Below are 21217 nucleotides of genomic sequence, written 5' to 3'. Positions count from 1 at the left end.
TTGTGCTCCCTTAACTTGAATGTAATGTCTCTGTTTATGAATTGGTTGTATTAAAGGTATGTAAATGGAAGTGGCTACTTTGCAGACCTGGCTGATGCTCTGGAGCAGGCCAAGGAGGAGATCTTCATCACAGACTGGTGGTGAGGAGCAGAGCTAGCACAATCGAAATAGAATAGAACGTTATATTATTATACACTATATCTTGATGGCTAGTAGGAATACTCTGTGTTCCAAATTTCATGTACAGTAAGCACAGTGCTCTCTGTAATTACAGAGAGAGGTTATCCAGAGCCCTATATGGTATACTGTATACATGGCTCTGCCCTGCCGTTAGCTAAATTAGAGCATACAGCAAACAAAACAAATGTTTGATTTCACTCTCTCAATAACAACGGAGACCACTTTTTCCAACATTTATTAGGTTTGTTTCTAATTAGTCTGTAAACAGCAGGACACAGTGTAAATATGTTCATTATTAATATTGCATGGTGAATATTTATTTCCCTCCAAGGCTCAGTCCAGAGGTTTTCCTGAAGAGGCCAGCTACAGGGACATACTGGCGTCTGGACCAGATCCTCAAACGCAAAGCAGTACGAATCTACTTCCCACCTTTCTCCTGACAACATACAGTGGGGAGAACAAGTATTGGATACACTGCTGATTTTGCAGGTTTTCCTACTTACAAAGCATGTAGAGGTCTGTAATTTGTCTCATAGGTACACTTCAACTGTGAGAGACGGAATCTAAAACAAAAATCCAGAAAATCACATTGTATGATTTTTAAGTAATTAATTTGCATTTTATTGCATGACATAAGTATTTGATCACCTACCAACCAGTGAGAATTCCGGCTCTCACAGACCTGTTAGTTTTTCTTTAAGAAGCCCTCCTGTTCTCCACTCATTACCTGTATTAACTGCACCTGTTTGAACTCGTTACCTGTATAAAAGACACCTGTCCACACACTCAATCAAACAGACTCCAACCTCTCCACAATGGCCAAGACCAGACAGCTGTGTAAGGACATCAGGGATACAATTGTAGACCTGCACATGGCTGGGATGGGCTACAGGACAATAGGCAAGCAGCTTGGTGAGAAGGCAACAACTGTTGGTGCAATTATTAGAAAATGGAAGAAGTTCAAGATGACGGTCAATCACCCTCGGTCTGGGGCTCCATGCGAGATCTCACCTCGTGGGGCATCAATGCTCATGAGGAAGGTGAGGGATCAGCCCAGAAGTACACGGCAGGACCTGGTCAATGACCTGCAAATTAATTGCTTAAAAATCATACAATGTGATTTTCTGGATTTTGCAGGTTATCTGCCGATTTTGCAGGTTATCAAATACCTGTTTTCCCCACTGTATGTCTATAGTCTCCCTTATACCTGTCCTCCTCCCTCCTCTCCTCTGAAAGCACTGAAGATGAATCTCTTCCCAGCCAGCACATAATGTTCTCAGAACCATTTGTTTCTTAGAGCTTGCTGAGAGTGTAGTTATCCTATTGGTTATTTTGCATACAACCTTCCTCAACTTTATGGGAATGGTGTAGGATAATTGCTTGACTTCGGAACATTCTCAGCACATTTAAGGAACTTCACAAAAAAAACACATTATTTACTTGGTATTTCATTTAACAGTATACGTTTTCCAAAATGTCAAACATGGCTACGTTTAATTTCATTAATGTTAATGTTCTAGGGACATTCTCCTAATGGTTTGACATTGGGAGTGTTCTCATAGTTCAGAGAATGTCAAGAAACAATGTTCTTCTGTGGGAATTTCAGTACTTAACAGATCATTCCACCACAAGTTCCCATGTGGTTCTATTTTATGTCATATTTTTACCACATTCTGGGAATGTTCTAAAAAAAAATGTGACTTAAGGGATGTTCCCAGAACATTCAGAGAATGTATGGTTGGTTCTCTTTTATGCAGGTTCTTGGCAATATTCTGGAAATCTTCAGAAAAATGTATTGTACCCATTAATCTCAATAAGCTCTACATTTCGTTAACTGAACATGAAAACTTTCTATAAAAAAACACAAGAGAACTTTAGTAACATTCAGAGAACATTTTAGAAAAAGAAGTTAACCCAAAGTAAGCTAGCAGTGTTAAGTCTTATTGAAACATTCAGTGAAAGTTATTCAACAACCTCTAAATAACATAAAAATGTAGTTCTTAGTCAATAATAACCATTAACTTTCACAGCATTTAGAGAATATTCTCAGAATGTTATTTAATTACCTTCAAATAACCTGTATTTTCAGAATGTTAATAAAATGTTCAATTAACTTGAGTAAAGCTTTCTGCACACCTACCTGCAACTTAAAAATAAACAATCCCAGAACAGGTTAAATTTTCACTTCTGTCCTCAGAATATATATATTTTTTAAACATTCCGTTTTACTGGGCTTCGTTCCCACAACCAATTTGAAACCAAAAACATACTTTCCCGCAACATCCAAGGTACCAAATATTCTAGCTGGGTCCTTTCCTCCTTCCCACCTTTTGTGTATATCTATCCTTTATTTTCTCTGTGCAGGAACAAGGTGTCAAAGTGTGTGTGCTCCTGTACAAGGAGGTGGAGATGGCACTGGGTATAAACAGTGGCCACAGCAAGAAGACACTGATGGACATGCACCCCAACATCAAGGTCTGTCAGAGACCCTAATCTCTGCTCTGCAATCTGGTGGTGCTATACACCTCATAAACCAACCCACATAGCATCATCATGCTTTCATTGCTGGTGTTATACTGTGTCATTATTTAAAATTCAAAAAACTTTATTAGACTTGTGTCCTTAGCTTCACTGTCTCTCCAACAGGTGATGCGACACCCCAACCACATGTCCGCTGTGGTATTTTTCTGGGCCCATCATGAGAAGATGGTGGCCATCGACCAATCAGTGGCCTTCGTTGGAGGCTTGGACCTGGCCTTTGGGAGATGGGACGACAGCCAGTACCGGTTGACTGATTTAGTTCCCACAGAGACAGCCAATCACATCTCTGAAGAAGTGCCAAAGGCTCCAATTTCTGAGCCAGAGGTGATGCATCTCAAGACAAAGTCAAGATTAATATTTTTCTTTCTCCTGTGTTCTGATAATCCATAGTTCATATTGTTACCTGGTGTTAAGCAGTGACTTCATTGCCAGACTGTTCTATTCTGCCTCCTAGGCAGCTGATTCAGGTGACCAGGTGGATGGGTCAAACTCAGCCCAGGATCCAAATCCTCCAGAGCCGGAAGAGGTCAATGCTGAGGATCTGAAGAACAACACCCAGCTGTGGCTTGGCAAGGACTACAGCAACTTCATCAAGAGAGACTGGGTCCAACTGGACCGCCCATTTGAAGGTGCAGCATACACACATAACACCCACTACCACTCTCTGTAACTTACTAACACACACACACACACACCGGAGGGATAATCCTTCATTTTAATGTGTTTTGTTTTCTCAGACAACATTGACCGCACTGAGGTGCCCCGTATGCCGTGGCGTGACCTGTCTGCTGCCCTCCATGGCAAAGCTGCCAGGGACGTGGCCCGCCACTTCATCCAGCGCTGGAACTTTGCCAAGGTCAGAGGTCAAATGAGAGGTTCCTAAGGATTTTTCTTTCATGGCTTTACTTGGATGTACATACACTACTTCTAAACTAGGTTCCAAAGGACAACCCTAGACACAACTAGGGTTATGTGATAGAGACATCTGGCTCTTATCTTTGTTTTGTCTGCCTACAGATCTTTAAGTACAAGAACATTAGAAGCACGTTTTTCCCATGCCTTCTTCCCAAGTCTCACAGTACTGCTGATGCACTGCCATTCACTGTGCCTGGCTCTGGGAAGGCCTCCGTGCAGGTACACATGCTCACACATAAGAGTGAACAAACCCTCTCGGACACATACAAGCTCACAGAAATGTGTCTCATTCTCCTTTTTTTGATGATCAATTGTATATTGATTTTTTTTTTTTCTTCTCTGTCACTCAGGTGTTGCGTTCTGTGGATCGCTGGTCCGCCGGAACTTGTGACAACTCTATCCTCAATGCCTACATCCATACCATCGATAACAGCGAACACTACATCTACATCGAGGTAACTCTGCTACCAGCACACTACATACATTATTTAATCGCACCCATTTACCAGACTTGGACTCAAACTCTTACCAGACTCATTGCACCAATTTACCAGAGTCAAACCCATGCTAATTCTATGCCATATCTATCTGTTTGATTGCTGTAAAAGCATAGAAATCAACCAGGAGACAAGGTCATTTTTTGTAATGCAAGATGGTATTCAGTGCCCTGGCCTCCCCCATGCTGTCTTGTGACTAGCTCTGTAATAAAGTCAACTTGGAGCTCAAGGTTGCGATAACGGCAGTCCCCTATGCCTTCACAGTCCACATGGTCCTATCAAGTCCAATTGAATGTATGGGTTGTGGTATAAATTCTCAAATGTCCCCCTCTCTGCTCTCAGAACCAGTTCTTCATCAGCTGTGCTGATGGGAAGAACGTGCACAATGGCATCGGTGACGCAATCGTGAAGAGGATACTACGTGCACACAGGTGTGGTTCTTCCACCGTGTCTCTCGCTCTGTCTGTCTGGGTTTAATCAGTCAGCACACGGCAAGGTTTACTGTATAACATGATTTTACTGGGTTATGCACAGGGGTGAAAGTAGAATTCATTTCTTCCCGGTTCGGGACCTCTTATATGTGCTTGCGCCCAATCATAGAATTACATACAGAATCCCTTTTCATTCAATAGCACCTCTGTGGACCTAGTCGTAAATGCTTGTCATTTACCTTTTAAAAAGTATTACCTGTTTTTGCCACAACAAAAATCGATCCTGATGTTTTCATCTGATTGTCAAAGTAGTCACGTCAAGGGCCTCCCGGGTGGCGCTGTACTGCAGCGCCAGCTGTGCCATCAGAGTCCCTGGGTTCGCGCCCAGGCTCTGTCGTAACCGGCCGCGACCGGGAGGTCCGTGGGGCGACGCACAATTGGCCTAGCGTCGCCCGGGTTAGGGAGGGCTTGGTCGGTAGGGGTGTCCTTGTCTCATCGCGCACCAGCGACTCCTGTGGCGTGCTGGGCACAGTGTGCGCTAGCCAAGGTGGCCAGGTGCACAGTGTTTCCTCCGACATATTGGTGCTGCTGGCTTCCGGGTTGGATGCGCACTGTGTTAAGAAGCAGTGCGGCTTGGTTGGGTTGTGTATCGGAGGACGCATGACTTTCAACTTTCGTCTCTCCCGAGCCCGTACGGGAGTTGTAGCGATGAGACAAGATAGTAGCTACTACAACAATTGGATACCACGAAATTGGGGAGAAAAAGGGGTAAAATTAAAAAAATAAATAAAGTAGTCACGTCAAAGAACTCCTTCACTAGGCTCCCTAGGCGCACCTTCCTCCACTCACAACATATTTCCAGCCTCCAAACAAAGTGGTGAATGGAAAGAGACATCTGTTACACAAAACACCACAAAGTGTCATGACATTTGACGATTGCCATTAGGCCAGAATTTACGAGTCCACCGCTGTTCACGTAGATCTCTGTCAGCCACTCAACTCTGCCTTGGCAAAATCTCAGTGTTCACGTCTAACCACATTGCATTTTGAACGGTAGGCTATAGCACCCGTTTTCAAGTCCATTTTCAAATTGTTCATGCCTCTGACATGCGGTAATGATAAAAAGTGGTGTAATAGCTTACAGTTTGATATACATTATGTTTTAATAAATGTGATAGGCTCATATTTTACCGGTATGGCGTACCCGCACTATTTATTTTGCCGTCTCTACTTACTTTCACCCCTGGTTATACATGTTTTATACTTGCTTGTTAGTTGATGGTCTGTATCGAGTCAAGTTAAATAATCATGATTCAATATTGTTAATGTCACAAATACCACATTGTTGCTTGTTTTTATATATCTTAATGTTTTATATAACCTTTATTTTAACAGGGAAGACATATTTAGAACTAGTTCTCTTTTCCAAATGCGCCCTGTACAATACTATATATACTGTAGATGAAGTTTACAATTTTTAACAGATTGACCAATGCTGTTTATATAAATGTAGAAATAATCTACCTGTGGTTCACCTTTATGTACAGTACCAGTCAAAAGTTTGGACACACCTACTCATTCAAGGGTTTTTCTTTATATTTACAATTTTCTACATTGTAGAATAACATCAAAACTATGAAATAACACACATGGAATCATGTAGTAACCAAAAAAGTGTTAAACAAATCAAAATATATTTTATATTTGAGATTCTTCAAATAGCCACCCTTTGCCTTGTTGACCGCTTTGCACACTATTGGCATTCTCTCAACCAGCTTCATGAGGAATGTTTTTCCAACAGTCTTGAAGGAGTTTCCAAATATGCTGAGCACTTGTTGGCTGCTTTTCCTTCAATCTGCGGTCCAACTCATCCCAAACCATCTCAATTGGGTTGAGGTCGGGTGATTTTGGAGACCAGATTTCCACCAGTCTAATGTCCATTGCTCGTGTTTCTTGGCCCAAGCAAGTCTCTTATTATTGGTGTCCTTTAGTAGTGGTTTCTTTGCAGCAATTCAACCATGAAGGCCTGATTCACACTGTCTCCTCTGAACAGTTGATGTTGAGATGTGTCTGTTACTTGAACTTTAAAGCATTTATTTGGGCTGCAATCTGAGGTGCAGTTAACTAATGAACGTATCCTCTGCAGCAGAGGTAACTCTGGGTCTTCCTTTCCTGTGGCGGTCCTTATGAGAGCCAGTTTCATCATAGCTTTTGATGGTTTTTGCGACTGCACTTGAGAATTTCAGTTTCTTATTTTATTTCAACTTAATTTAACCAGGTAGGCTAGTTGAGAACAACTTCTCATTTACAACTGCGACCTGGCCAAATAAAGCAAAGCAGTGCGAGACAAACTATAACACAGAGTTACACATGGAATAAACAAACTTAGTCAATAATACAATAAAGTCTATATACAGTGTGTTCCAAATGAGGTAGGATAAGGGGGTTGAGGCAATAAATAGGACATAGTGGCAAAATTATTACAGTATGGCAAATTAAACATTGGGGTGATAGATGTGCAGAAGATGAGTGTGCAAGTAGCGGTACTGGGGTGCAAAGGAGCAAAATAAATAAAATAGATAACAATATGGTGATGAGGTAGTTGGATGGGCTATTTACAGATTGGCTATGTACAGGTGCAGTGATCTGTGAGCTGCTCTGACAGCTGGTGCTTAAAGCTAGTGAGGTAGATATGAGTCTCCAGCTTCAGTGATTTTTGCAGTTCGTTCCAGTCATTGTCAGCAGAGAACTGGAAGGAAAGGCGTCTGAATGAGGAATTGGCTTTGGGGGTGACCAGTGAAATATACCTGCTGGAGCGTGTGCTGTGGGTTGGTTGACTGAACTTCATGTCTTAAAGTAATGATGGACTGTCGTTTCTCTTTGCTATTTGAGCTAGTTTTGGCAAAATATGAACTTTGGTCTTTTACCAATTAGGGCTATCTTCTGTATACCGCCCCTACCTTGTCACAACACAACTGATTAGCTCAAACGCATTAAGAAGTAAAGACATTCCACAAATGAACTTTTAACAAGTCACGCCGGTTAATTGAAATGCATTCAAGGTGACTACCTCATGAAGCTGGTTGAGAGAATGTCAAAAGTGTGCAAAGCTGTCATCGAGGCAAAGGGTGGCTGCTTTGAAGAATCTCAAATCTAAAAAAATGTTCGACACTATTTTGCTTTAATACACAATTCCGTCTTTTTTTTCACAGTTTAGATTTTTCTACAATGTAGAAAACAGTAAAAATAAAGAAAAACCCTGGAATTAGTTGGTGTGTCCGAATTTCTGACTGGTATTGTATCACGATGGCCTGAGTTCTTTCACTGAGATAATCATGAAAATATGAACCCCACGTCAGAGCTCAGGCAACAGTATCAAAAGCTTTTGACAGGTCCACAAACAAAGTAGCACATTTCATTTTAGTGTGGAAAGCATTGACAAGGTCACTAACAACTAAAGCTGTTTCTTTAATAGTGCTGTGCCCAGGCTTAAACCCTTATTGGATTACATTTCAAATACATTTCGAAGATAAAAATAAAGAAATTGTACATTTACCCAGGATTCAAGAATCTTAGCCAGACGCGGAGCCTTGAAATGGGCCGATAATGATTAAGATCACTACTATCCCTGCCCTGATGGAGAGCTGATTTCCATACTCATGGAATATTCCCTGAAAACAATGTTGAATTAAATTATATATAACCCCCTCTCCTCTTCTACCACATTCCCTAACTCTTGCTGTTCCTCAGTGAGCAGAAGAAGTACAGGGTGTTTGTGGTGGTGCCCCTGCTTCCTGGGTTTGAAGGAGACATCAGCGAGGGGGGTGGGAAAGCCATCCAGGCCATATTACACTTCACCTACAGGTCAGAACCCTCCCTTATGGGCCTACACACACATACACACACACACACAGTAAAAAGTAGCACACAATCACTTAGTGTCAAACTGCATCATTTTAAAACATATATTTTGTGTAGTGATTTGTGTTTTAAGAAAACAACTTTAAAGATTGTTGTCGATTTGATGGTGTAAGTAATATGTATTTTTCACGACAGGACCATGTGCCGTGGAGAGTACTCCATACTGATGAGACTGAGAGAACGTGAGTTTTGTTTCCTTATTTCCAATTCAACCTAATATCTGGAATTACTGTCCGTCTGTCTGTCTCATCTCTGATATTTCTGCTTTTCTTTCTCTCCTGTGTATGGCTTACCCTTCCGCTAACTGAAGGCTCATACTAGGTATCTAACTTCACTATCTATATTATCTATAGTATAGTTCTCCATTCTCCCCATACTTAATCATTTCATCCTCTTTTCCTATAACGCCCATCTGTCTTCTCATGTTTAAATTGTGGTCCTGTTTCGTTAGCGTTCATTTATTCATTGGCTTCAGCTCCATGCCAGTGTGTCAGCCAACCAGTGTCTCCCTCCCCCCAGTTGAGGACCAGTGGAGCGAGTACATCACCCTGTGTGGCCTGCGCACACACTCCCAGCTCTCCCAGTCCCTGGTCACAGAGCTCATCTACGTACACAGCAAGACCCTCATAGCTGACGACCGCCGCTACATCATCGGTGAGTCACTGTCATCACAGCCACACTTACAGATGAGACTGGATGGGGCATCACTGTGGCTGTTTCCAAAATGGCCCCCTATTCCCTATATACTGTAGTACACTACCTTTGCTCTCGCCAAAAGTAGTGTATTATAGGCAATAGGGTTCCATTTCCGACGCAGCTTGTGACTGTGACTCATCACTGGGATCAATCACAGGCTGCTAATTACTGTCTCTGCATAATAATCACAAGGTGAATGATATGCAGAGCTAATAAAATATTCAGCTATAAACACATACTGAACTTTAGGGGAGGGAGGGAAGGGGAACTCACCCCCCTCATTGAAGATGAATGCATTTTTTCCCGAGGTAGATTGTATTGGAATCTGTTGAAGGAATTTAATTCCTCTGTTTTAATTCCCAATTCAAATTAAACACTCTGTCAATTCATAAGAATTTGTAAGACCCTTATTTTATAGGAATGGACAGAGCCCGGTCTTAAAAGTCAAGTATCAGCCTTTAATCAAGAGAGTACTGCCACAATACAGGTTACCACAGGTTATAAACTGAAAATGACGTCCTTAGTTCCAGCCCCAATCCGTGCCATATCCGTTCCAGTACAAAGGCTGTCTCCGTCTCCCTACCAATTTAATATAATTTACGAGTCAAGGTTTTCTTGTGTAGATAAGCACTCTAGCCAGTCTGATTCATTTGTACCAAGGAACAGACAGTTATTGTTCTAACTTTTGCCCACGTTCACACACACATTTATTTTCAGTACTGGGATCAAGAAAGAAAACTCATACATATACAGTAACATTTAGTATTTGGATTAGTCAGTCCTGATTGAAATGTATACATAATTAGTCATTGATAAAAATTCCCTTAACAGAATCGTTATATAAAAACATGCACTCCACACTGTGTAATGTAGGTACAACCCACTGAAACTCTTGAGCTTGCTTGGCTCCATGCTATGATATTATGAGTACACTGGGACTGGGTAGGGGTACAGTAATTATGATGCTTCTGTCAGCTAGATAAGGATGAGTCCTTGAAACACAGGAAAGGTGTTTAATAAACAATGTTTTTTGTTAACCTTCTATCTTCTCTGTCTTGGTATTAAGAAAGTTTGCTGCTACCAACTCATATACTATGTTGCAAACAAGTGGCTGCAGCATCTATGGCCATCGTCACTGATATTAGTGCCACAACACGCTCTCTCTTTCTGTCTCTTTTTCTATCCTCTCTGGTTTCTATTCCCTCCAATCTCTCTGTGCTCCCTCCATCCAGGCTCAGCTAACATCAATGACCGTAGTATGCTGGGGAGCCGGGACAGTGAGCTGGCTGTGCTGGTGGAGGATGAGGAGAGGATCCCCTCCATTATGGGGGGAGAGGAGTACCAGGCTGGACCCCTCACTCTGGCCCTGCGCAAAGAGTGTTTCAGGTTCGGACTCAGGAAAAGAGTCCATACACTTCTGCACTGTCTGTGATTTTACATTAAATTAGTTAATTTTTTAAAATTATTTTTAAATTTCACCTTTATTTAACCAGGTAAGCTAGTTGAGAACAAGTTCTCATTTACAACTGCGACCTGGCTAAGACAAAGCATAGCAGTTCGACACATACAACAACACAGAGTTACACATGGAATGAACAAAACATACAGTCACTAATACAGTAGAAAAAAAGAAAACAATGTCTATATACAGTGAGTGCAAATAAGGTCAAATAAGGGAGGTAAGGCAATAAATAGGCCATGGTGGCGAAGTAATTACAATATGGCAAATAAACACTGGAATGGTAGATGTGCAAAAGATGGATGTGCAAGTAGAGATACTGTGGTGCAAAAGGAGCAGAATAAATAAATACAGTACGGGAATGAGGTATACAGATGGGCTATGAACAGGGGCAGTGATCTGTGAGCTGCTCTGACAGCTGGTTCTTAAAGCTAGTGAGGGAGGTGGGAATCTCCAGCTTCAGTGATTTTTGCAGTTCGTTCCAGTCAGTGGCAGCAGAGAACTGGAAGGAAAGGCGACCAAAGGAGGAATTGGCTTTGGGGGTGACCAGTGAGATATACCTGCTGGAGCGTGTGCTGCTATGGTGACCAGCGAGCTGATATAGGGCGGAGCTTTACCTAGCAGAGACTTGTAGATAACCTGTAGCCAGTGGGTTTGGCGACGACTATGAAGCGAGGGCCAGCCAACGAGAGCGTACAGGTCGCAGTGGTGGGTAGTATAAGGGGCTTTGGTGACAAAATGGATGGCACTGTGATAGACTACATCCAGTTTGCTGAGTAGAGTGTTGGAGGCTATTTTATAGATGACATCGCCGAAGTCAAGGATCGGTAGAATGGTCAGTTTTACGAGGGTATGTTTGGCAGCATGAGTGAAGGAAGCTTTGTTGTGAAATAGTAAGCAGATTCTAGATTTAATTTTTGATTGGAGATGCTTAATGTGAATCTGGAAAGAGAGTTTACAGTCTAACCAGACACCTAGGTATTTGTAGTTATCCACGTATTCTAAGTCAGAGCCGTCCAGAGTAGTGATGCTGGATGGGCGGGCAGGTGCGGGCAATGATCGGTTGAATAGCATGCATTTAGTTTTATTTGCGTTTAAGAGCAGTTGGAGGCCACGGAAGGAGAGTTGTATGGCAGTTCACTGATAGAGAGGTTTACTGAGGTTGAGTGGTATGGGAATGATATACACTATATATGCAAAGGTATGTGGACACCCCTTCAAATTTGTGGATGTGTTTATTTCAGCCACACTCGTTGCTGACAGGTGTATAAAATCAAGCACACAGCCATGTGATCTCCATAGACAAACATTGGCAGTAGAATGGCCTTTGTCACATATACTCCCTCCAGGTCATCAGGCTGCTGATTATCTCGGACACATGTCACCATCGTCTCGCTCACCTGCGCCTCATGACACTCAACTGGACTCCATCACCTCCTTGATTATCTTCCCTACATCTGTCACTCCCCTTGGTTCTTTCCTTAGGTGTTATTCACTCTGTTCTCATGTCGGTGTGTTTGTGTTACGTGTTTTTTAAATTTATTAACACTCACTCCCTGAACTTGCTTCCTGACTCAGCGCACTCGTTATAGCCTTACTGAAGAGCTCAGTGACTTTCAACGTGGCACCATCATAGGATGCCACCTTTCCAACAAGTCAGTTCCTCAAATTTCTACCCTGCTAGAGCTGCCCCGGTCAACTGTAAGTGCTGTTATTGTGAAGTGGAAATGTCTAGGAGCAACAACTGGTCAGACTCTGCAACAGTGGACATGCTTTCTCTGGAGTGATGAAACACCCTTCACCATCTGGCAGACCGACGGCCTAAGCTGGGTTTGGCAGATGCCAGGAGAACGCTATCTGCCCCAGTGTATAGTGTCAACTGTAACGTATGGTGGAGGAGGAATAATGCTCTGGGGCTGTTTTTCATGGTTTGGGCTAGGCCCCTTAGTTCCAGTGAAGGGACATTTTAACGCTACAGCATACAATGACATTCTAGATGATTCTGTGCTTCCAATTTTGTGGCAACAGTTTGGGGAAGGCCCTTTCCTGTTTCATCATGACAATGCCCCCGTGCACAAAGCGAAGTCCATATAGAAATGGTTTGTCGAGATCGGTGTGGAAGAACCCTGACATCAACCCCATCAAACACCTTTGGGATGTATTGGAATGCCGACTGCGAGCCAGGCCTAATTTCTCAACATTAGTGCCCGACTTCACTAATGCTCTCGTGGCTGAATGAAAGCAAGTCCCCACAGCAATGCTCCAACACCTAGTGGAAAGCCTTCCCAGAAGAGTGGAGGCTGTTATGGCAGCAAAGGGGGGACCAAATCAATTTTATTAGCCTTGATTTTGGAATGAGATGTTCAACAAGCATGTGTCTACATACTTTTGGTCATGTAGTGTGTCTGTGTTGAATCTGGGGTGTTTGTACATGAAAGGTTTCTAACGAGATGAACCACTCTCGCATAGCCATCCTTATATTAGCGAGGGAGGTTGTAACCAAGGTCCCTGCACTGACATACTAATAACGCTGACTCCACTGCTAGTGGATGAATCTATTGATTAGCAATTGTTGGCATTTGTGATGCACTGACACTGTCCCTAAAGATCCTAGACAGAATATGCATACTTCTCACAGAGCTTGTCTGCAGCCTATTATGCCAGCAGAGCTATTCATTTCGAATCAGCAGCTACCAAGTATATCCTCTAGTTTCCAAGGGAACCATCTCAGACGACAATTTTGCGCAGGCGTGGTCATCATTCTCTGTATGAAGGAAATCTTTTTAATTTTTTTTTTTTTTAAATATGAATTTCTGCATCAACCTCTACTCAGATACTGTAATACGAACTGTCACTCTAGCAACAGTTTGAATGTGCAGTTAACATAGCTGCTTGGCAGTAACTGACTTACAACTCTATGTGCATGTACTTCCCAGGGTGCTTTTAGGAGCCGATTCTGAACCCCAGATTGACATCGATGACCCGATCAGTGACCTGTTCTTCTTTGTGGGGTGGAACACGACGGCAAAACTGAATGCTATGATTTATGACAAGGTATGAATAGAACTAAAAGCTATTTCTGTTCTCTTTATGTGCATCCTCAATTACATCCACTCTCTCTTTCCCTTCTCCCTGTCCTCTCTGCTGCTCACCTTCCCTATGGACTGTTCCGTCCCTTTACCCGGAACAGGTCTTCCGCTGCCTCCCCTGCAACTCTGTCCACAACATGAGGGAGCTGAAGGAGCATTCAGGCCTGGAACGCCTGTGTGACACACACCCCCAGCAGGCTAAAGAGGAGCTGGAGGCCGTCAGGGGGCTACTGGTCCACTTCCCCCTCAACTTCCTGTCTGAGGAGAATCTGCTCCCCCCACTGGGCAGCAAGGAGGGCATGGCTCCAACAGAACTCTGGACATAAGAGTACCAGGCTACCAGCCACAAGGACCAAGATGACACTGGAAAAGCCCAGTGCAGCAGGAGAGAGCTTTATAGATTTGTATCGCATTGACCAGATTCCACTCCATTGTAAATCAAAAGATTGGAACAAAATGTATACTCAACTCACCTACACTAACTGATGTGTCTTTGAAGACTGCAAATAAATGCAAGGCATTTAGGATGTTTACATAGATGATACAGAGTGAATTTGAACTCTGTTAAAATGGATGAAGAAAAAATTAAACACTAGATGATAATCTATACTAATGCATTATGAGCCTTGTATGTGCTCCAAGTGACTTTGAGACATAGCTATTTGAAGGATTACCACTCTTGTAATGTTAAAAAGTACATTTTTACGATGTTGGATCATTGCTGTACTCAACTGACCAAATGTGTTTGTTGATATAATACTGAACCTGAGTATTTCTTTTTTCAAAGGGCTTAGGTATGGGTCTGCCATTATAGAACACAACAGGAACAGGATGCCACTGTATGATAGGCAGGGGGAGGAATGGAGATCAGAAGTCAAGAGTCTCAGATGATTGAAGAACATCGAGTACATGTGTTCTTGCAAGGTTGTGGGTGGATAGCTCTCCTCTCTCTCTCTGCCTCTCTCTCTCTTACCCTCTCAATGCAGTACCAGCAAATCTGTCAGAACATTTGTGGTTGTTATGGTGATGGTTACAAAGAGCTGACTAGATTGTGGCCAAAGAGGAAAGGAGAGCTAAACAGGGGCAGAGTACGATGAGCTATGGACGGAATCAAACAGGTTTCTGAAAAGATTGAAGGTGATATGGAAGACATGGATGTGAGAGAGAGCCCATGGCAAAAGAGGAAGAAAAAGGACCATAAGAGAGTCATGGAGTGAATAGAGGGGAATGAGGAAAAAGATATTCAGGGGGTGCACCTGGCGGGCTTTAATTGTTGCGTATTTTTGCTGTCACCATGGCAACCAAGTACATTATTGTTACATTACTTACCCGGTTGTCTGTGGTCCAGAACATTCCACTTCATTTTGAGCTAGGGGAGCAAGGAAATAGTGTTTTTGTAAAGCACCGTTTCTAATCTGGGATGGGAGGAATCAAGTGACGGGTGAACAAGGAGCAGGGATGGTCTATTTTCTGCCATAGTCTTTCTATGCATTTAACAGGTTTATGGTTCCATTGATAGTCTCATGTGCATGCTGAATTCTAGCATGTTGTCCCTATCTCAGCATAATACAATTATTAGGCTTAACCTATTTATTTTACCAAGTTATTTAGACTAACTGAAATGGTCATGTTTATTTAGTGATACTACTTAATCTATCACCACCACTACTACTTCTCCTCTTCCTCCTCCCCCTACTACTGCTACTGTTTCATCTGCTAAATATGTCTGTGACCAATAACATTTGATTTCATTTGATGATATTATGCCTACTACAACTACTACTCATTTTGTTTTAGATTTTGGCATTGGTTTCATATTTTTATTTCACCAAATAAAATGTGTAATTTCTCAACTCTATCAATGGTTATTATATTCATGCATACTTTATGCTGAGTCTAAACCCCATTTATAGATGATAATGTTAAAGATTTACTGTCTATTCACAAACCTGTCTGCCACCTTTTAAACAGTGTAGGCCTACCTTTCACTATGTTTTAAAACCTTTTAATGTGCATCAAATGTATGTATCACTTTATTATAATAACTAGGTTATAGCCTCTGCTTTATTTTTTTTCAATGATCATGTGTGAGAATGTATCTTTAACATTTAATAAACATCCTAACATTTAAACATTTAAAGTTTGAGTATGAACAGTATTAGTTTACTTGCCTCTGGTTTTGAGTTTGAAGTCTCATGTCAATCTGATTTTCCTAGTCACCTAGGTAAACAGTAGGCTAGCCGGGCCTACAGGAACAATGCACTAGTATGCATTACTGATCACCTCTCAGGTCATTTGTCCCTGATGGTGTACCATAGGACTCTTCAGTAGGCAGAGGGGAGTGGGAAGAGAGAACAAATAAAAGAGTAGAAAGGAAAGGGTGTTGTATACACACTTGCTGGAAAGGGATGAAATAGCCGACAACACAGTTCACTGGTCACGATGGCAACACCCATCCGTAGCACGCGCTCCAGCAGGTGTATCTCACTGATCATCCCTAAAGCCAACACCTCATTTGGCCGCCTTTCGTTCCAGTACTCTGCTGCCTGTGACTGGAACGAACTGCAAAAATCGCTGAAGTTGGAGACTTTTATCTCCCTCACCAACTTCAAACATCAGCTATCCGAGCAGCTATAGCCCACCCATTTTCACCTACCTCATTCCCATACTGTTTTTATACTGTTTTTTATTTATTTACTTTTCTGCTCTTTTGCACACCAATATCTCTACCTGTACATGACCATCTGATCATTTATCACTCCAGTGTTAATCTGCAAAATTGTATTATACGCCTACCTCCTCATGCCTTTTGCACACATTGTATATAGACTGCCCATTTTTTTCTACTGTGTTATTGACTTGCTAACTGTTTACTCCATGTGTAACTCTGTGTTGTCTGTTCACACTGCTATGCTTTATCTTGGCCAGGTCGCAGTTGCAAATGAGAACTTGTTCTCAACTAGCCTACCTGGTTAAATAAAGGTGAAATAAAAAAATAAAAAAAACAGATGAAAAGGGCTGTACAACAGATAGAGGAATTTTAGTGCCCAAATGCATGTTTGAGCAGGGCAGCACTTTCACCTTTTTGAAATAGTCAACTGGGTGAGAACTGGCATTCTCTCAATCAGCTTCATGAGGTAGTCACCTGGAATGCATTTCAATTAACTGGTGTGCCTTGTTAAAAGTTCATTTGATACTATTTCTACCATCAAGCACTATGATGAAACTGGCTCTCATGAGGACCGCCACAGGAAAGGAAGATCCAGAGTTACCACTGCTGCAAAGGATGATTTCAGTTGCCAGCCTCAGAATTTGCAGCCCAAATACATGCTTCACAGGGTTCAAGTAGCAGACACATCTCAACATCAACTGTTCAGAGGAGACTGTGTGAATCAAATCTAATCAAATTGTATCTGTCACATGCGCCGAATATAACAGGCAGAGTTGCAAAGAAAAAGCCATATCTCAGACTGGCCAATAAAAAAGAAAAGATGAAGATGGGCAAAATAACACAGACACTAGACTAGAGGAACTCTGCCTAGAAGGCCAGCATCCCGGAGTCGCCTCTTCACTGTTGACGTTGAGACTAGTGTTTTGCGAGTACTATTTAATGAAGCTGCCAGTTGAGGACTTGTGAGGCATCTGTTTCTCAAACTAGACACTCTAGTGTACTTGTCCTCTTGCTCAGTTGTGCACTGGGGACTCCAACTCCTATTTATATTCTGGTTAGAGCCAGTTTGCTCTATTCTGTGAAGGGAGTAGTACACAGTGTTGTACAAGATCTTCAGTTTCTTGGCAATTTATGAAATGGAATAGCCTTCATTTCTCAGAACAAGAATAGACTGACGAGTTTCAGAAGAAAGTTATTTGTTTCTGGCCTGTAATCGAACCCACAAATGCGGATGCTCCAGATACTCAACCAGTCTAAAGGCCCGTTTTTTGCTTCTTTAATCAGAACAACAGTTTTCAGCTGTGCTAACATAATTGCAAAAGGGTTTTGTAATGATCAATTAGCCTTTTAAAATTATAAACTTGGATTAGCTAATACAATGTGCCATTGGAACACAGGAGTGTGAACAATAGTGTGTGTGTGTGTGTATTTATATATATAAATGGAAACTTCAAAATCAAAGTTCAAATAATAAAATAAAATAATTAAAATTCCAAATCAAATAGCAAAATAATTTAAAACAATACCATATAGCTTAGTGGAAAATATTAAAATATTTGACATCTGAAGAGCTGCTTGGAGTACTGTCTCGAGCAGTCCCACCCTCTCAGGCCCTAGAGCCTGAGTAGGGAAGAATGAGTTATCTGAATGAGTGGGAATATTTTTGTTAATGATCATTGTTGGGTAGTTTTTTTTAGAGATCCATGTTTTTCCCCCATTCCTAACGAAGTTGCTTTTCTTTTGTGTATTTATTCACCCCCGTCCAGCTGGCGGCGGCATGCACCTCTAACATTTGTATACGGATCCCCATAATACCATAGAAGAAGAATGCACTGCCCATGCGATCACAGACGCCATAGAACATATACAATGTTGAGTCCTCTGACTATCCATATGGGCCATACCAAAACATGGCGAGGAAATAAGTTGATGCTCTATATTTGTCGGAAAATTAATTGCCTAATCATTGGTACCAACTATTCTAGCTAAAGTATCTATTGTAGAAGTACGAATCAGCTCCATGACGCTTATCGATCGAGGGTCAATTGGGACTGCACAGAAACTGTTTGTTTTTTCACGGTCGGTACAGGCAGTGCAAGGCGCGATCACTGTCAACGCGAAAGGAATGAAAGTTTGTGTACGGATATCGATCATTTGACGTGGCTAGCCGTACATTCCACATTCCATTCGTGCGGCTCGCCATTTGCTACTTCATTTGTGGAACATTTTAAGTATTTGTAGGATGGAAATTGCGAGTAGTTAAAATCCATGTTTAAGTACAATAAATCTTATTTTTGATTTGTGCGTGGGTAGCTAGCTAGCGAATAGCGTTCATGTTGTGGCAGACTGAAAAGTGACAGCTCTGCTGCGGACCACCTTTGTATTACGCTGTTATTATCTAGCCTGCTAACTTGGCAAGCTAGCTATCTACTTGTTTAATCTCACTAACATTAACATTACAATTACATTGTATTTGTAGTTAGAAGCATTCAAATGATCTGTCGACGACCTTCAAACAGCATATACGCAGTGACGTTATTGCCAGAATGAACGCAGTAAGAGAGTGCCGCACACGATTGGGTCTCTGTAACGCAATTGAACTTAGTATACTAGCTAGATAACTGCGTTTTACCTTGTCATTTTTGCAACCATTTGTTTATGTTCGCTAGTTAAGTTAGCAAGTCGAGTCTCATCAGGGATTGATGTTCTGAGCGGGACTTGACAGCTCAGGACACAGTTAAGTTAAACATTGGGCCACCTGGATTTTCTACTGGCTGCTGCTTTTATTTTGTAGTTAAATTATTAGCTAACTAACGTTAGCTACGACTTTTGCCAGCATGTCTGAAAACGCCACCACACGAAGCTTGGATGACATAGACCTCGCAGCTTTGAGGGTAAGTGGCTACTGTACATCTAGTTAGCTAGGTTAGTTCAAAGCTGCAGCCAGTTGTCACAATGCGCGTGACAAAAGTTCACTGATGATACATTTTTTGGAAACTTGCAACAACTAGAGCTGTACGTTTTGAGGTGCTTGCTTGAGCTAACTAACGTTAGCTACCTAATGTTATATTTAGGTAAATGGCTAGTTGTGGGTTACGCACAGAGAGGGTTGCGAGATTTGAGTCTATTGGATGTCACTACTGACTCCACTATCTTGCTTTTTTCCATATCACCTTGGTCAATCTTGAGTCCATTTTTGTAAATGCTTGGGTGAGTAGGATGAAGGCCTGATTCGTTTGATCGATGGCTTTTAAAACAGGCCTGTATCTCAGTTCCATTTATTATTTTAAAACTAGCCCACATTGATCGATTTCTAGTCTATCTAGCAAACGGTTGAACTGTATCTTGTGTACTTTTTACCCGTATATTATCATACAACTTCACAGACCACAACACACAGGTGTTGACAAGCGTATTTACCACAGTGTGGTGTGCTACAAGACTTCCTCGTAGGCTTTTCTTTTTTGTACCATTAGAAGTAATACAAACGTAATCTCAAACATTTCTTCCAAGAGCTATCAAAGCATGATTTGAAATAGATTTGTGGGAATTCAAAAACTCACTGAGTTTTTGACTGCACTCTCTCTCTCTGACATGCACACAATGGTCCACAAGTGTATTGTGAAATTCCTGTTTTGCATATTCCAAAACAATCAAAATTAGAAGTTGAACAAAAATCATTAATAAACCCAGACCTGGGAGCTTATTCTCCAGGACCATAGACATTCAAGTTATCTATTTGTAATGTGGACCGTCATGGAGGTTGACCGTTCTGATACCATGACCCAGTGTCAGTATATCATCTAAACAAAGAATAGTGGCATGTAACAACAGAGTAGAGGCACTTTAGTTTGAGAAAGGGAGATTTAATATCTACCGGTATATCTCACCTACACACTTTTGCGATTTCAGTACAGCAAGTTACAGGCCAGACCTCTCCAGGCAATGCTATTTAATTTTCCGTTCTGAGAGAAGAGGGATGAGAGAGAGAGCTCTGAGAGGGATGATTCACTAGAGCCCATTGTTTGATGGCTGTCCTATATAACACCCACTCTGCCTGCTACACATACACATACACTCACATAGCCTACAAGTACAATCTAGGCTAGTACTAGTGCATGACTGTTTTCTGTGGAAGACTCAAAAGTTAGCTAGTAGAACAGGCTTTGTGTAATGGATTTGTTTGGGGATCCCTTGGATTCTTTGAGTCCCCATATCAACAAATGTCAGGTGGTAGGACAAGTGTCAACACACATTGAATCAACGCTTACCTTCCAACTTCCAAATCTGTTCTAGGCTATTTCTTGAGCGACCGACCCCTTTGCAGACAGTTGTTTTTCTCGATTTGACATTTTTTCATGGTTTCTGTGAGTTTAGTTTTTGATAGTGGACAGTGAGTCTAAAGGCCAAATTATTTGTGAATTTGATAGGCCTATTTGTCGAGGGAGAGAGGAAAAGCTGTTTTTCTTTAGGTAAGTACAGATATTAGGGGGAGTCTTCTGATAGACACAAAGATCCAACAGCATTATTAATGGGTGGAGTTTGCACTTCTGCACCCAAATTAAGTTGACTGAAGTGACGTTAACAGGTCCACAGTGTGTATTCCTCTCATGCACTTTCTGATCAATGTTGACAGTTTTGTTGCTGGTACAGCGCTCCACACTCCCTAGCCCCCCCCCCCCCCCCCACCTTCATCTCTTTCTTCCTTCCCTCTCTGCGTTGGACGTGGGTGATGCTGCCATCTCTCTTCCCCCTGGATAATTGCATTAGCCTCCTCTATACCATCGTTCCCCCTCACCCCTGTCATCTCATTCTTT

General features: G+C 41.9%; 2 protein-coding genes across 6 annotated transcripts in view; both read left to right on the top strand.

Moving 5' to 3' along the window:
- LOC115105624 (phospholipase D2-like) overlaps positions 1–15869 on the top strand; it is a 32875-nt gene extending 17006 nt beyond the window's left edge. For both annotated transcript variants that reach the window (XM_029627855.2, XM_029627856.2), the window contains exons 10-24: positions 57–140; positions 512–590; positions 2545–2655; positions 2827–3045; positions 3176–3350; positions 3459–3577; positions 3739–3855; positions 3987–4091; positions 4476–4564; positions 8315–8428; positions 8621–8667; positions 9005–9139; positions 10414–10567; positions 13577–13694; positions 13831–15869. In XM_029627855.2, the coding sequence (XP_029483715.1) occupies positions 57–140; positions 512–590; positions 2545–2655; positions 2827–3045; positions 3176–3350; positions 3459–3577; positions 3739–3855; positions 3987–4091; positions 4476–4564; positions 8315–8428; positions 8621–8667; positions 9005–9139; positions 10414–10567; positions 13577–13694; positions 13831–14055 (1891 nt within the window). In that variant the 3' untranslated portion in view covers positions 14056–15869. The remainder of the gene's footprint in view (positions 1–56; positions 141–511; positions 591–2544; positions 2656–2826; positions 3046–3175; positions 3351–3458; positions 3578–3738; positions 3856–3986; positions 4092–4475; positions 4565–8314; positions 8429–8620; positions 8668–9004; positions 9140–10413; positions 10568–13576; positions 13695–13830) is intronic.
- A 2361-nt stretch (positions 15870–18230) lies between these two features.
- Positions 18231–21217, top strand: part of LOC115105622 (misshapen-like kinase 1) — a 35739-nt gene continuing 32752 nt past the window's right edge. For all 4 annotated transcript variants that reach the window (XM_029627854.2, XM_029627852.2, XM_029627853.2 and 1 more), the window contains exon 1: positions 18231–19294. In XM_029627854.2, coding sequence (XP_029483714.1) covers positions 19238–19294 — 57 coding nt within the window. In that variant the 5' untranslated portion in view covers positions 18231–19237. The remainder of the gene's footprint in view (positions 19295–21217) is intronic.

This window comes from Oncorhynchus nerka, linkage group LG22 (genome assembly GCF_034236695.1).
Source record: "Oncorhynchus nerka isolate Pitt River linkage group LG22, Oner_Uvic_2.0, whole genome shotgun sequence".
NCBI lineage: Eukaryota > Metazoa > Chordata > Actinopteri > Salmoniformes > Salmonidae > Oncorhynchus > Oncorhynchus nerka.
Note: the sequence above shows the minus strand (reverse complement) of the source record. Positions and strands in the feature narration are given on the sequence as shown.